The 16,765-nt window shown below is 38.8% G+C and overlaps 1 protein-coding gene across 1 annotated transcript in view; it reads left to right on the top strand.

Annotated features, from left to right (window-relative positions):
• Positions 1-15,782, top strand: part of xylt1 (xylosyltransferase I) — a 70,991-nt gene extending 55,209 nt beyond the window's left edge. The window contains exons 9-11 of the mRNA XM_020941922.2: positions 3,185-3,383; positions 8,566-8,899; positions 13,125-15,782. Coding sequence (XP_020797581.1) covers positions 3,185-3,383; positions 8,566-8,899; positions 13,125-13,447 — 856 coding nt within the window. The 3' untranslated portion in view covers positions 13,448-15,782. The remainder of the gene's footprint in view (positions 1-3,184; positions 3,384-8,565; positions 8,900-13,124) is intronic.
• Positions 15,783-16,765: the final 983 nt, after the last annotated feature.

Raw genomic sequence — 16,765 nt, 5'->3', positions numbered from 1 at the left:
GCTAATAGTCTGACCTTTCCAGGGATAAAAATGAACAAGGTGTGTCAAAAAATACTGACTAAATGTGGACTCTAAAAGGTGTTCTAGCCCTGAATTCTTTTATTTATTTATTTTTTTGAGTCACAAAGCCTTAAGTTTATAAGAGAAATCTGAGAAAATAAAGAGCCTTTATTTGTCCCACAATGAGGGAATTCCAGTCCTGCAATGCAAAGTACAAGAACAGTAGAGGAATAAAAATGTATAGTCAAAGATCAAAATATATAACAATTTAAAAATATACTTAAATCTAATCGTTTAGTAGTATATCTTATGGCATAAATCACATTGCATCTATTGCATAAACAGGAGATGTTATTGTTTAAGTGACATTATTTGCAGGTTGCATATACATAGTGGCTGGTTGTAAAACATATTGCTGAGGTGTACACAGTCATAAAGTAAACCCTCCGGTCATAAAACAATATATATAAACACAAACCTAAGAGACTAAAGTTACAACTATACACTTTCATCATTATACACTCAACATAATAACTATCCTTGTACAAATGCATTATGTGTGTTTCCAAATGTTGAACCTAAAAATCTTTTTAGAAGGCTCTTTGAATGTGGTATCTGTTATTATTTATTCAGATAGATATACAGTTAGATCTTACTTACTTCTTACAAAGTGTCATTTGTCATTCTCATTTAATTACATTACATCACATACAATGTTATTTTGCTTGCATAAAAATCCAAAAATGTTAAACCTAGGATGTTCAAGGGGTTAAGTTTAAGGTACATAAAACTGAGTATAGTATTTCTAAAGATTCCCAAGATGCCTGGCACAAAACACAAATACCCAAAAGTCAGTGAGAGACTGAAGGCTAATTTGAAGAGAAAAAAATAAGTAGTAGAAGACAATAAGTTGGCTCCACTAAGAGGAAAAATAAAGTCTGAAAAGTGCTGCGCTGTGACTTCATCCAGCCACTCACTGCTTTATGAGCCTAATAATTAAATACACAAGATGTGTGGCATGACTAAAGCAGGCCTGCTTTATTGATCTGCAATGCTCATTACCAAAACCCAGTCGTAAAGAACAAACAGACTTTTTACATTTAAGTTAAGTATCTTTTTGTTACACCCATAAGGCGTGTGTGGGCCCTTGTTTGGCGCGTGTGTAGAATTTAGATGTGCCTGCTCCAGATGGACAGAGAGTGAGACTGGAGTGAGGGGCCAGGCCTGGAGGTGGCTTTTAGGGGGTCCGCTGTGACTTGATTGGAAAGACTAGGAGTCTGTTGAATAGAGCTTCTGTGCAGAATACGCCCAGTGTTCCTCTCCCACCACCTTAACACTGGCCACTGTGGGTCTGTAGGAAAAGTCAGTGCCTCAGACCAGACGTGGGTAGCAATGAGTTGGATTTACTCAATCGGTTGGGAATTTTATGATGTCAAAATTTCAGTGGTCTGTATTAGTCTATGGGTTACTCCCTAATTTGGAATAAAATACTCTAAGCGAAAATCCCCAAATAATCTTTCAAACACTTTCAAGCCAAAATAGAAAGGACAAAAAAAAAACATTCCTGCAGTGCCACACTTTGTAGAGCCCAAGTTTTTGGTCTTTTTAATGTTACTTGTGATGCCGGAGAAAGTGAAATGAAGTGGAAAGGCCCAGTAATTACATCTAAATTACATCATAATGCCTTTACAGGAGTTATTTTGGATTGTTGAGTAGCTCATCCCAACATATTTTTATATATACTTGCAAACCAATAAATTAATGCCTAAAGACAATACAGGAAATACAGTCTGAGAAAAATAGTAGACAAAACTAGAAGAAATGCATGCATTGTGAAAGAGAGTAGGAGACAGGTTGCTCGCTGCTATCCTTGTGGGTGTAAATATTTGCTGTTCTGCTTGTCAGAGTAGCGTTTACCGGGCCGAGTTGACTCCTGGGCCTTTAGAGGAATACTGATGAGGCCATAGGCTCCGGGGAGCAGAGGGCACTGTGTAGAGACAGATCACATGGAGAGGTATGGGGGGAGGGAGGAGAGAAAAAGGATGGTGAATTACAGCAGCAACTCCTATACTGTATGACAAAAAATATATATTTTTGGAGTGAAAACTACTCAAAGCTCAAGCAAATATTCAGACTGCATGGAAGGGTTTTTCCACTTCTCTCTCACCTGTTGCATTGCTGTTCACATTCCTTACATCTGCCACTGTCACTACCTCTGCCACAGATTATCAGCATCAACCTGGGTACTTTTAAAGAGACCTTGCTTCCTCACCGTCTTCAAGTATTATCCCACACACACTCAGAAACGCCATATCTTCCCAGTGAGAACTGAACCAAGGATGTTGAGGTTTAGGTAACTGGGTAACTAAGTTGTGTGACAAATCCCTCACCGACGGCATAATTGTCTGTTCCTTGTCGACACTTGTGGTCCCGCCTGCCATTTATCACATTTAACTGTCCATTCTGCTTCAGGACTCCAGCACATGTTCAGGCCACTGCTCCAAATTAAAGCAGTAATTTGGACGAAGGACGCTTCTTGTTCAACAGTAAAATCATAACCTCTAGCTAGACATTACTTTGCTTTAACATGTACCCAAATATTTATGTCTTCATGGTAGATATTGAAGAACAAGCTGAGAAACAAAGAGGGATTCTGGACTGCTTCAAGATGCAGAGCAAACATACAGGAATCTGTCACTAGAAGAACAAATTATTCTCTTTAGCAGGCGCACAACCATTGTTAAATACAGTTTTAGAGTTTAATGGCTCAATGAAAGAGGATTATATAGGCCAATAAGACAGGAGATAACAGAGATACCCATAACTTTTGTACTTAGTCTATAGTATCAAAATACTGACTTTATACCAACATAAGTAACAAAAATCACATCAGTATGGTGTACTCATGTCTTTGACAAATTGGTATTCTACAAAAGGTCAGTGAATTAATGTCCAGTGTGTCGCACAATCACAAGCCCCCGTAACCTTCACTCTGAGCATAAATTAGCATTGAGCACATTAGCATGTGCAAGGCTCGCTGAGCGTTATCCCGATGAATCAAGATACGCTACTCGCCTTACACCGCTGGGCCCTAAAAGCAGCACAGCGGGTAGGTCAACACGGATCAGGTTTGCTAATGACTTGATTTTTTTCTCCTCTGTTCTGTTCTTGTGTGTGCTGCCAGGTACTTCCCTATGGGACATCCCGTATCGGTACATCTGTACTTCCAGGAGGACCAGTTTCAGGGCTACCTGGTCAGACACCACGCCACCAACCTGGCAACAAGCAAACTGGAAACCATGGAGACCTGGGTGGCACCTAAGAAAAACTTTAAGATCACCCTCCCTCCTAGCAGCACATTCAGCAGGTTGCAGTTTGCCGAGGTGAGTCAGCATGTTGTGTTGTGCATTTGTTTTTCATTTACAGTTAACTCTCTCCCGCTTGGCGTCACTTGCAAAACAATCAGTCAAGCGTTGCCCATCAGAAGAAATTAGTTCAATTAAAAGTGTGAGCAGAAACACAGCCCTATAGTCTATAATTAGAGGTGAAATATACAACTCATTGCCATTCTGACCTTACATTCATTGCAATAGCGCCCTTGTCCAGGCCCATAGCTAGCTGCACATTTTCAGACAATTAAACGGAGAGACTGTAATAGCCCTGTAAAATGTAAATTGACTGGCTTCATTGGAGTTTATGGGGACGAACGCGGCGTGTGCTGCTTATTTGTTGTCTCTTAATAGGACTCCATCTCACCTTCACACTCCCATGCCTCCCCTGATTGTCTTGTTATGTTAATCTGTGTTTCTGTTTACCATGACGCCTGTTAGGATACAAAGCCCCCCTCTGATGTGACAGCCGCCAAATGTCTGTTGAAAAAGGACAAAATTAACCATGTGAATGCAAATTGACCTTTTCGACAATCTGCAGAAATGTCAAAAAGTAATTTGTTTTGTGGTCTCTTGCTTTTTTTATATTTTCGCCATGTGCTGTGACCCAGTTGAACCTTTTAAGTGGTTTTACAAACGACAAAGTGCAAAACGCTTCCTGTAACATAGCGGCACTGGTGTCAGGGCCCTGAGTGACAGTCCAGTGATTTGAACTGTAGCTTTTATCAGGATGCTCAGTCTAAGAAAGGCCAGTCTGTCGGTGGCTCTATAGCGCTTGTCACTCACTTTGTCCATGTGTCATTTAAAGCTGAAAGACTTTAAATAAGAAGCAGCAATAGCTTTATCCCTTTGTCGACTTAGCAGATATGTCATTATGCTTAGCCAGTATGGGGTTTGGTAGATAAACCATATGCTTGGCTTAACAATGTGTTCCCTGTCTTCCTTTAGATATAAAGAAGGACATTTATGTCTGTTTAAACTCTTCAATAGACGCCTCCCAGCTGCCTGCAAAGGACTTTATGGAGTGATTAGAGGAGAGCAGCTTCAGCTCACACTGTTAAAATTAGTATTGCACCCCAAGACAGACTTGACATTGAGAGATACCGTTTTTACTCGGTACCGGATGAGTCTCTGAATGATGCCGACGTCCTTGGTACAAAATATATACACAAATTGTGATGGAAAAGGAAAGTGCGTTAGGTTATTGACAGGAAACAGTTGCTTCATTTTAGCCTTCATTAATAGTCTGTAAACACAGCAAGAAGGACATAAGAAACACAGCATTTTTGTGTGATTATTACAGTCCATATTGTAAGATGAGATTCCTTTATTGTGTTTTGTGAAGTTGTCCGTTAATGCATAAAAAGGTCCCCATGTGAAGCTGCCCTTTACTGCCCCATGTTAACATAGCATAGATCAGTTATATAACTCTGGATAAAGAGTTGTTGTAATTTAATTCACCCTTCTTGTATTTACACTGTGAACACCAAAGGACACTAGAAAGGTCAGGCATAATTTAGCTATGCTCGGCCACAGCCAGCTCACAAGACATTGTTTAATTTAGATGTATGTTATAGCTTTCCCAACCTCTTTCTTGACACAGAACCACACTTCTTCTGTGCCCTTTGCACTGCATTGTAAATACGACTCTCTCCTCCCTGGTCCTCCATAGCGTAGGGGGCGTCCTTGGGGGCTCCTTACGTGCTGCATTGAACACCTGTGTGTCATTACCTCACACAGAAATGCCACTAATAAATGCCAATAGAGTCTTGAGGGCTGTTTATGGGCTGGGTCGGTCCTGATTAAATTTACCTGTAATGTTTAATAGAGGTGTCAGGCTCAAGGCGCCAGTGTCATGCTCATGAGGGCAGAGGTCAGCAGAGGTCACAGGGTCATGGGGAAGCACTGGGAAAGAGCTCAATAACAAGATGGGAGCACTTTATGTGGTCTATTAAATCAGGTAGAGAGACTGAGTTCGAATGAAATGCACAACAGTAAAATGTCTAATATGGGACCCATTAGCTTTGTTCTTGTGTAGGAGATGGTTTTGTGAGAACCTCTTTATAGTTATAGCTATACTGTACTGTAATATTTTCTATTGGCATTTCCCTTTATGAGTAGCCACTACTCAACTGCTTCCTGTTATTGAGTGATTTGAGTGACTGAAATAATGTATTGACAAACACCAAGTGACTGTCTTTGCTTGGAATGCAGGTAATTAATTACATTGCTTCTTAAGTTAGGACTGGGCAATATTGCAATGAAAATATATATTTTTTTTGTTTTTCTTGCATTTGGTGGGCTCAACTTTTCCAATTTAGTGATTTCTTATGAAAAGCAATCCCAAACAAAGACAAGGCAGACATATTTCGCAGACATATATATCAACTATGATCATAAATGAATTATTTTGACTCCAGTGCCATTTAACAATGATCAAATGTCATCCTCAAAAATTTAAACTCAGCTCCAAATTTTGTGCTCTTAGTTATTATTGGCTGTAAACCTGTCAATTAAAAATACCTAACCTATAACCTGTTGCAAATGATAAGATCTTGATTATATCAACAATTTTCTGCCACTGGTCAGAGTATATCACATAAGAGTTTTAGGGATATAATAGCTTGAAGAAATGAATCACAAAATACTATAAGGGGTAGTTGTCCTAGAAGCTGGTGAGAGGGTGCTGGGTCTTATTGGCTTATTGGCAGTAGAAGCAGCTGGAGACAGGTTGAATGTGGAGGTCAGTCTAAGCTTCAGGCTCAGGCTCAAATGGGTCACAAGTTAATCTGAGTTTGACCCACTTTCATACTGGAGGAAAGGTGGTCCACTATTTGGCCTCATACATTATCCACAATGTTTAAAGCAAAATGGTCAAAGATGCTCAAAGAAAGTGAAAATGAATGAATTATGACTGTGGCTCAGTTGATACAGTGGATGTCCTTCAATTTGAAGGTCAGCAGTAAACAGCATTAGAGTGGTCAGATCAGGTTGGCGGTGCGATTCCAACTCCAACTTGTTCTGTCCTTGGACAAGACACTTAACCCGCCTCAGCCCCAGTCTCTACGAACAGTTTGACAGTCAATTGATCATAGAAAAACACTATATAAAAGTGATCACTTTATATATATTTTGGTTAGCAGAGGTCATGGTCGTACTTTTGGGAGTTCTTGTTTGAGGTTTTTTTCATCTTATTTTTGCTCACAAAGCACTATATACTGTGTATGTGTATATATATATATATATATATATATATATATATATATATATATATATATATTGAGCTATTACAGTATAATTTAAGAGACTGTCAAATTAACTTTTATATGATATGATATTTATTGTAGGGAGTACTATTCATCATGGTTTGTTGAGTTAAATGTGAGCCTGCGGGCTGGTGGAGGCAGGAGGCGGCTGCCCACTCGTCTGGCCTGAATATTCTGCTCCTACGTTTGCGCTGCCGACTCAACCTTGACACCAGTGGAATATAATTAGTGTTTTCTTGGCCGATGTATGTTACAGAATGAACTATGGGCAGTCCAGTCTCCAGGGGCCCCGTCTACCCTCTGAAAGCAAACATACTCTCTCAACTTCCTCTGCCTTGCTCCCAGTGGATTACATTGAGAACCCTATGTCGATACGCTCTTCATTTTTGCAGCTTTAAAACAAGACTGCTGCCAATCAATCAGGGATGTTAGCTGGCCAGAGAGGCGGCCTTGGATAAAGTAATGAGCTATACACAAGACAAGCGAGTTGATTAACGATTTGAAAAGAAAACACCGGGGTCCGTGGGGCGCAGATAACAGAGGTTGGTCCAATAATTGAGATTAAAGTGTGTTTTACGAAGAGCCACGAAACACACGCGCTTTTCCACGTGTCTCATTTATGCAGGCTATTTATACAGGACGTGGCAATCTGTATTCTCCAAGGATGTTATGGAGAGGCAGTTCCCGTCAGGCATCGATCCTACACAAGGGTGAAGCTGTGTTAATCAGCTGCTTTGTAAAGACTGAGCATCTCTTAAAGCAGCCACGCCACTCACACCCAGCCAGCAGCATGAGCATCAGTCACTGTCAGGATGCCACACCTCTCCATAGGCCCGTCTCTGTCTTTAATCTTCACTCATCTACATCACTTTCAGCCTCAGTTCAGCATCGCCCCTGCTGAGTTACAGTTTCCAAACATTTGTAAAGATTGTAAGTGTGATTAATTAGTCGATGAGGTCTTAGCTGAGTAATTATTTTATTGGGATTATAAGAATTTATGCACTATAGCAGAAATAAGAACGTTAGCTAGAGTTTTAAGAATGGCTGTACAGTTTGCCATTTCACTTATGTTTACCCATACTTCTTTGTGTGCAGTATGATCCTTAAATCACTGAAAGCTATTGCCAGCACCAAGCCACGATTGACTGGAGGGCATGCATTTAGTCAACCAAGAATTTCTCAAGTCGACTATAGCATTAGTGCACTGACTAGGTTATCAAGGGGAAAAGACCCAAAATTCAGATGATATAAAATCTACGAAATAGTCCAGAAAAGTAAAGCAGTGATTAAACTTTTTATGTGACAGTTACTATGGGAAACCAGCAGAGAACAGGACAGAACTCAGAACTCAAATACAGTGGGAATTAGGCCAGGGCGGGGCCAACAATCAAATAGGAGGGAAACACACACTACAAAAACAAAAACAAACCGATAATTCATACCATGACACGTTTTTTAATGTATTATGTATTTTTCAACACTTTATCGTGATTGTGTTTAGATCAATGACATTAGTTGCTTTGTCTTGCACCAGCAGATTTATTCATTTTGCCTTGTATTAACAAACACATTATACAACAGGTTAAAACATCTCTCAAATGCTTCTGCAAATAAAATAGAATTGTCCCACTTATATAACATCCACGAGAGATAGAGGGGGAGTATGGTACTGTTTCATAAAATATGCAAGCTATACAGTAGATAATTCTCAGAGATAATTAAGCCTGTGTATTGGTTAACTTAATTGTCTTCCCTTCAGAATCACTGCTTAATTATTCACTGTGGGCTGTGTTAAGCAGTCAAATGATTTCCCAGCCTTTTCCAGACTCAGCTTTTGATGTTTGCACTTACCTCATTCTGTCACTCACTGCGTTCTTCCTGTTTTCTCTCTCCCACTCTCTTCCTGTCAGGTCGGCACCGAGTGGGATGCCAAGGAGCGTATGTTCAGGAATTTCGGGGGTTTGATGGGCCCTATGGATGAAACGGTTGGGATGCAGAAGTGGAACAAAGGCCCAAATGTAACAGTGACGGTAGTTTGGATAGACCCGACTAATGTTATTGCCGCCACCTATGACATCCTGATCGATGCCAGTGCAGAGTTCACACATTACCGTCCTCCCCTGAACCAGCCGCTGCGTCCCGGGGTGTGGAGCGTCAGGATCCTGCACCACTGGAGCCCTGTGGCCGAGCTGCGTTTCCTCATTGCACCACTGGCCTACAGCAAGCATCAGCCCATAAAACAAGGTGAGGATAGGAGGACGTTGAAAACGTTATAGGTCCTATATTATGCAAAATTTACTCTTGTAAGCTTTAAGCCATGCTAAAATGTTACCTCATCAAAAACATGCCTGGAGTTTTGTTTTGTTTCATTTACACGTTTGTCTTTTTATTATAAGTCCATCTCCAAAGCTCAAAATATTTGTCATGTCATGAAGCAGTAGTTTTCAAGTTAACAGCTAGGTTTTACCTTTAGCTCAGTCAGGACTGGCAATTCCAGGGCCGAAATCATCCAAATGATTCTAGTGACAGTGTATGGAGTTTAAAAACACAGTAGAGCACTTTGTGTATTACCATATGACATCACAGGGTGGAACTTCATCAGTTTGAGAGAAAACCTCATCTAAGAAGTAAATATGTAGGGTCTGCGTGTTACACATGTGAATTAAACAAAACACAACTGTTTTTAATGAAACAACATTAACAGCATTATAACATAGATCAAATCAGGCATATTACCAAAAATTCTGCAAAAATTCACTAAAACTGTCATATTGAAATTAGTCATAATACAAAAATTTCAAACTTGATTTTTATACTGAGTAAAGAATGCAATAAATCTATTGATTTATTTTGGCCAATAGAATGGAATTTTAACACAAAATACTTGGTGCCTCGTTTTAGTTTCTATTATTATCATCAGGAAAGGTATAATTTTGTCCAATTTATGTGATATTTTTCTGTAATTTGTTCAGATGAATATCTAGTTTCCGTGCTCATTTTAGTATTTTCTGGGTATTGATTTTTTGACAACCCTAATAGCAATATAACATTTCTTATTACTATCATCTTCTAAACTCAACTCAAAGAGAGTGTAACATTTTATAGTTAATATTATTTGAATAGTGACAATAAATTAGAGCCAATGCCAAAAAGTAACCTAAAATAAAATAGGTCTTCACTTTGTTGTAGTAGCTGGGACTTGCTACGGCAGTTTGGGTAAAAAAGATACTTCTCCAGTAGTCTTCCTGAAGATGACATCACCTCCAATAACACATTATGTTACAATGAACCGAACATCGCACTGTGCAAACCAATAGGGACCTTCTGTAATAAACCCATACAACAAGAGGATGTAATGTTTTCCTTGTTGCTTGTGGACACTCAGTCACAGAGGAATGCATGCCACTCTTTTGTCATTTCTGAAGTTCGAGTCTGTGTGGTTTGTGTCATATTTTGTTGTCACACATGAGAGGGGTTGCTTTCTGAATTATTATAGCATTATTAAATTGGTGCCGCTGTGACAGAAGACAGAGGAGTTTGTAAGCTTTTAAACCAGCAGTGTATTGTCAGCTGAAGTTACCAACGTCTCAATAAATCCATACCAGGCAGGATCAGTTTGACAATAAACAACAGCTAGGCTCAAAGACAGGTTTGTGCTACTTTACTTTGTGGATACTGAAATTAAATGTTATGTAGAAATGTTATGTAGTGGAAAACACAATGTCTCAGGCTTGTGTGATGCTTTTAATTCAGTGTTATGAGGAATTCTAAACCAAGCTTCATCAATTTTATATTTGCAATGGTATATTATAATTTTTAATTCAATTCTTCTTCTTCATATTATTATTATTATTATTATTATTATTAACAACTATTCTAGAACTATCCATGAAATCATCGACCTTACAATACTTGTCTAAATGAGTATCTAGTTACAATTAGTAATATAATGTCTAATGATTGATTAGAAAATTAGTTCATTGTTGAGAGCAGATATTTCCCCAGGCAATTAAAAAAAAACAGCTCTTGTTCTTTTATTTAAAATGTCTTTAGCTGAAATAAAGGCAAATCTCTGGCTAGGCTCATTGAAATTAATTACCTGTATTGTTTGCCCATTATCCAATCTAAAACAATAATAGCAGCAGTCTAAACACACGTACTACGCAGACATCCTTGTATCTGCAGAGATGTCCTTTCTAATCAAGCCCACAGGCCTCTGAGGACATGTTGTTTGTCATCAAGTCAACCTTAATAACCCACAGAGCTGCTCATACATATTAAACAGTGTGTTAAACAACCGCACATACTTGGCTATCCGAAAACAATGACACAATTAAATCAATCAGGCAGCGTGGATAACGGCCATCACGACATTGCACCGGTCCATAAGCTGCCCGTTGGCTGTCAAAGTCACTGGAGAGTTGGTGACACTAATGCCGAATAATGCACCATTCACTGTTAAATAATCTTCTAATGACAAAGAGAAAAGCAAAAACAAATGAGGAGTCGGGTTTATCTTTAACCTGCATCTCTGAGGGAGAGGAGCTGGTGTTTCCTCAATCTGAAAATAAAAAAGAACCAGTGATTTTAGTGCACAATTTTTGTTTTTTTGTTTTGTTTTGTTTTTCGTATTAAAAGCATTAAATGTCTTACAAGTAATATTTATTTACTTCTGTATTATTGCAAAACTAAAGCTTCAAACTAGATTTTGATACTAAGGAAATACTGATACAATACTAATGCCACAATAACTACAAACAATAGAATGTTATTTTCAAAGTAAATGTAAGCAAATAAGATGTACTTATTGGTCTGATGTGGCACCAGGCCATTCTGAAACTTTTCAGGAAAGCGCCAACTTAGTGATTTTATTTGTTTATATTATTGATACTTGTTCAAATGAGTATCGAATGCTGAGTTTTATTATTGATTAGTATCTGAGCATAACATGTTTTGGACAACCTTATTTTCTTACAGTTCTTTTATGAGTTTGGATTTTGTTTATGTTGTATATTTGGATTAATATGAATGCTGCTGATGTTGTAATCATTTTGGATATATGGTATTGGAAGGGCCATAATTCAAATACAAATATGCCAGATCCTTGAAACATGAAAGTAATAACACCATGATTTTAACATCATGAACACCATTGCAAGCTCGTAGGTTAACTACATGGACTCAAACTGTGAAAATACCAACAGAAGTACATTCAAAGAAAATAACACAACATGAGGATAACCATTAAGCAATTTTTGCACAGATTACCAGTTTCCGATAATTGTGCATTAATGAAAAGTAATTATGAATCCTTGTCTCCATATATGCAAATCAGCTCCTTTACCTCCTACACTCACCACCTTTAACTGATCATTACTTTAAATATAGAGCCGTTTTATTACTGAGAGCAATCACTATTACTTCACTCTATTAAAAGAACAATTAATGAGTGGAGTGGTAAAGGAATGCTATGCCTTGAGGTAGACAGTAACTTTACTTACTAGATCCTGCACATGCTAAACTGATTTGATGAACTTTTAGTCATGATGTATTATTTCCTCATCAGAACTGTTGGAGTTAAGCTGAATTTTAACTACTTGTTCAGTTGCTTGCTCAGATGACATAGATTGCCCTATAATGATTAATGGAGATGGTGCTGATAATATTCTCACTGTTAATATGTGAATATTTTATGTGTCACAGCGAGTCCAATACCCTAGTCGCATATAGAAATTATCTGGTTCAAATATTTCTTATGAAAATCCCATGTAATGAATAGGGAAAACTGGCTCCTGCCCTCCAGTCGGAAGTATGAAATCATGAGATTCTACAGTCTGAAAGCCACGTATAGTGAATTATCATATAGTGAATAAAACAAAAAATAATTGAAAAAAGATGAAGGAAAAAAATTATAAAGTTAGTTCTATGTTTGTCATCCATTGGTAAAGTTTATACCCAATCATGACGTCTGAAGATGCTGTAATGTTAGTTTTTATCTCAGTCCACTATAATATATGATAGCTATTTCTTTCATTTTGCGCCAGTGGATATGACCTGACCTCTGCACCATTTTTCACACAAAGTCCTGAGCACACGGAGCAGAGGCTCCGGCCACAGGCAGTGGGCAGTGAGCTCCTCAGACTGACAGCTTGTCACATGCCCATGAAAAGAAATGTGTGGGCTAACATGTGGGCTAAATGTCTCAGCTAGTGCTGCAGTGAGGAATTTTCAACCGCATCAGGGTGAGGAGGAGTCATCCTGTTGAGTTTTAGGTATATACTCCAAAAATATCTTTAGATCTTCAGATCTTTGTTCATCACCCATCCCTGTGTACAACAAATGTAAATCTCATGTTATAATTTACTTGTATATTTTGGAAGAATTCAGATAAGGAGAGTTTCCTTTTTATTGTTGTCAATATACTATTTTAATTGTGTCCATTCAAACTTGTTCTCTTGTGTTTGTCCAGACGACGCCCTGAAGCTGCACAATGGCCCGGCCAAGAACAGTTACATGGAGCAGAGCTTCCATGGGCTGAACCCAGTGCTCAACATCCCGGTGAGCCTGGACCTGGTGGAGCGCTCCAAGAGGAATGCAGCTCTGACAGGGGCGGAGCTAGAGCGCTGGGTGGACAGTGTGGTGGGAGACATGTGGGAGGCTGTGGACGTGTGCGCAGTGGGCCTCAGTGCATGTCCCGTCATGCAGGCCTGTCCCAAAAACCGCTGGAGCTCTCTGAGTGCAGACCCCAAATCCCATCTGGGACCGCCACGCGCTGACGGGCGCATCAGGTAGCAGCAACGCCTCCAGTGGGACAGGAGGCTGAGCATTGTTATAGTTTATTTATTTCAAAGGGTTCAGGGATGGGCCTTTGCACTTCCTGCCTCCAGAGGAAGTGGATTATGGTCTGGATGTTGGTAAAGCGGAGTAATGCATCAGAGGGCTCCTGGGACGGTTGTGTGGGGGATTATGCTGGCGTTGCTTTTTCAGTGTGTTTATTTGTTTCCTCATGGCTGAGTTTTACTGTGATCAAACTTAAAAATGTCCAGCCTTTAATATTCCTCTGAATGGAGCCAGACCAGGGCTGTGTGCTCCCCACTGCTGAGCTGTGGAATCCTGCTGCGAAAGGCCTTATAGTTTATGAGTTCATAGTTTATGGGGAGGGGTACTGAGTACAATGTGCCTCCTAGTGTTCTGTCAGCACAAAGTAAATACGATATTTAAATGTTGTAATGTGCCGTACTGAAGAGAGAGGCATTCAAATCATTTTAAACTCATATTTAGCATCACAGCACTTAAAAGTGTTTGTGCATCACAGTCAATGTGCAGCAGTTCAGTGTGTTTCAGTTGAGTGCCTGATCAGAGCTGCTGTGCTTAATGGAAATGACAAATGCAAAAACAGAGGCCTTCCAAGAATAATTAATTCTGTTTGGAGTGTAATGGAAATCTAATGTAGGTATTTTTTAGTGTTTCAAGTCATAATCGCTACATTTGTCATATTCGGAGACTTAGCATTCAGAGGGTAGTTGTCTTTAATAAATCCCACATGTTGTGACAGGCAGAGGGCGAAGGAACAAACTGTTACAAAACTGCCTCAAACTTGAAACTTTCGAGCTGACCTTAAACTCTCATTTTGTTCTGTCATTTTTATCTTTCTTCCAGTTTCAATGACGCTTGATGTTGTATATAATTCTAGAAGTCTGAAATTTGTGTGAATAATGAGAGTCCATGAGTATTTATTTATAAATTTATATGGATATTGATAAGTTTAGTCAGTGACTAAATAAGTGCGTCGCTGCCTTGGCAGCATGATAAATATTTTTTGTAAAGAAAGTCGCCTTTATTTACAAAGGCCCACAGCCCAAACTGTACTTTCTATGGCCGCACATGTGTGTCAGTCTGTGTTCTGTCCAACTTTGACCCATGAGGTCAAAGGTCAGCTACCTAACAACGTCACCAAACGGAGAAGATGAAGGAAACATTACATACACTGGACACTGTTTCACTGTCTGTCTGAGTGATAGTGATGGTAGTGCTTCATTGTGACAGTAATGTGCAACTTACACTAAATACTACTTGCCCAAACTTAAAATGAAGTAGATCAATAAAGTTAACAGCCGAAGTTGAGCCATCAAGACAATCTGGACCTTTGGGACGAGTGAAATCCGAGGATGGGCTGTGTAACAAACACATCATGAGGTGTGTGTTAGTTTTAGTTTAAATCATCCATTAGCCTTGTGGCGCGTGACACTCGGGTGTGTTCAGCATTGAGTGCTGTAGTGAGGCCTCATTAAAGACATTACTGTTCATTAATGTCAAGTTCACCTTGTGCGTGTCAGATGTGTTGGTTACTGCTGCCTCTCCTCCTCCCTCAAATCCACTGCTTCTGTGGATAGAGACAGTGAGAAACATACAGTGTCACTTTACTCATACAAAATAAATAAGACTAATAGTGAATACATAATTTCAAACGTTTTTGAAAGGTACATTATTAAAGTGAAAGTCCTATTTTGTAACAAAATGATTAACAATGATGAAAATGTACATAAGAATTTTGTAATGAATTATTGTTTCAAGAGTATTGTATATGTAAATACAGATGTGGTTTAAAAAGATGGTGAATTATTAAAAGCTTTTTGAAGTGTCACAGTAATTGGACACAAAAAGTAAATTAAATGGATGGTGTATATTGATCAAGTACCTAATCTTTCAGTGTTTGGACAATGCCTGTTTGCGGCCTCAGAGTAAATCTAATGCCAGATTGTTGTTATTCTTGCTGGAATGTATTGTTGAGCAACTGTTGCACAAACGTCTCTCATTTTCACTACATTATTTTTTACATTTTGTTCTCGGGGAGGCTCTGTGTGCCTTAGCTGACTTTAGAACCTTCTCTGTCTTTAAAATGACATGTTTTTTTGATTTGACCATGTGTAATGACTACCATGAATCCGCTTTTGATTCGCCGGTACTGCAACACCAAATAGATGTCTGCTGTTGTGTACTTTTCATCAGGCCTTCTGTCTTTACCACCTTTTGTTTTATGCCTTTTTTGAAAATGACATTTGTTGTACTTGACTGGCTTATTTTTTTGTTTCTTGGACTGCTTTTGAAAATAAAAGCTGAAAAGTGATTGTTACTCGTCTACGAATATTTTGTGTAACAATATCTCAGTATCACTAGAGTCATCTCTTGTCAAAAATCAGTGCTTATAAAATTAAAAGATTAAAGACTGATTATAATAATAATAATGTATGAAGAGAGTTTTACACTGCATTATTCATTCACTCCATACTTACTGGCAATTATTGTAGCCACACCTGCCCAGGGGTAGACTGACTGAAATGAGAATGCCATCAATCCCTCTGACCACTACAAATTACCACCCCACATTCATACTAGGCAAAGTGCAGGTGTTTTGCTTAAGAACACAACAACAGTATGCAGTAGAACCATTGCTGCCCCACTGCACCAAATGGCATCCCCTGCAGTCTCCCATCAAAGTACTAACCAGGCCCAATTCTGCGTATATTATTTATTTGGTTTATGACTAACTGTAGCACATGCATCATAGTGCTTATAGCCGGAGCTTATTCACAGCACTTCCAAAAAAGGGCTTTTAAAGGACTCGTATTATGCTATTTTCCGATTTATGTTATATGGTTATTTCCTCATCAAAAACATACTTGAAATTGTTTTATTGCATTCACAGATGTTTAACACACACATTCTGCATATGTAGAAAGCATACTTTCTTCAAACTAAAAACACTGTTCCACCTTGTGATATCATGTAGTGATACAGCAAGTGCTCTACTCTACTTTAAATTTCATAAACCTTAATTTGGATAATTTCAGCCTTGGCATTGCTTATCTCATCTACCTTAATAACATCACCAGGCAGAACAGAGTGTTTTGAATTTTGGAGACGTAGACAAACTAAAAGTAAAGGGTTATTCAAACATGTGTGAATGAAACAAAACACAACTCCTAGTCCAATGAGGTTCATTTGGTCTTCTGATATTTTATGTTATTAGGTTATTTTTTCAGATCAAGAGTTTATTTTCATACCTGAAAGTTTCGACTGCTCACTAGTGGTCTGCCTCAGAGTGGTCAC

Source organism: Boleophthalmus pectinirostris, unplaced genomic scaffold, assembly GCF_026225935.1.
Source record: "Boleophthalmus pectinirostris isolate CB_2022bp ecotype Guang Dong unplaced genomic scaffold, ASM2622593v1 HiC_scaffold_22, whole genome shotgun sequence".
Taxonomy (NCBI): Eukaryota; Metazoa; Chordata; class Actinopteri; order Gobiiformes; family Gobiidae; genus Boleophthalmus; species Boleophthalmus pectinirostris.
The sequence above is the reverse complement of the archived record's forward strand: the minus strand, read 5'-3'. Positions and strand labels throughout refer to the sequence as shown.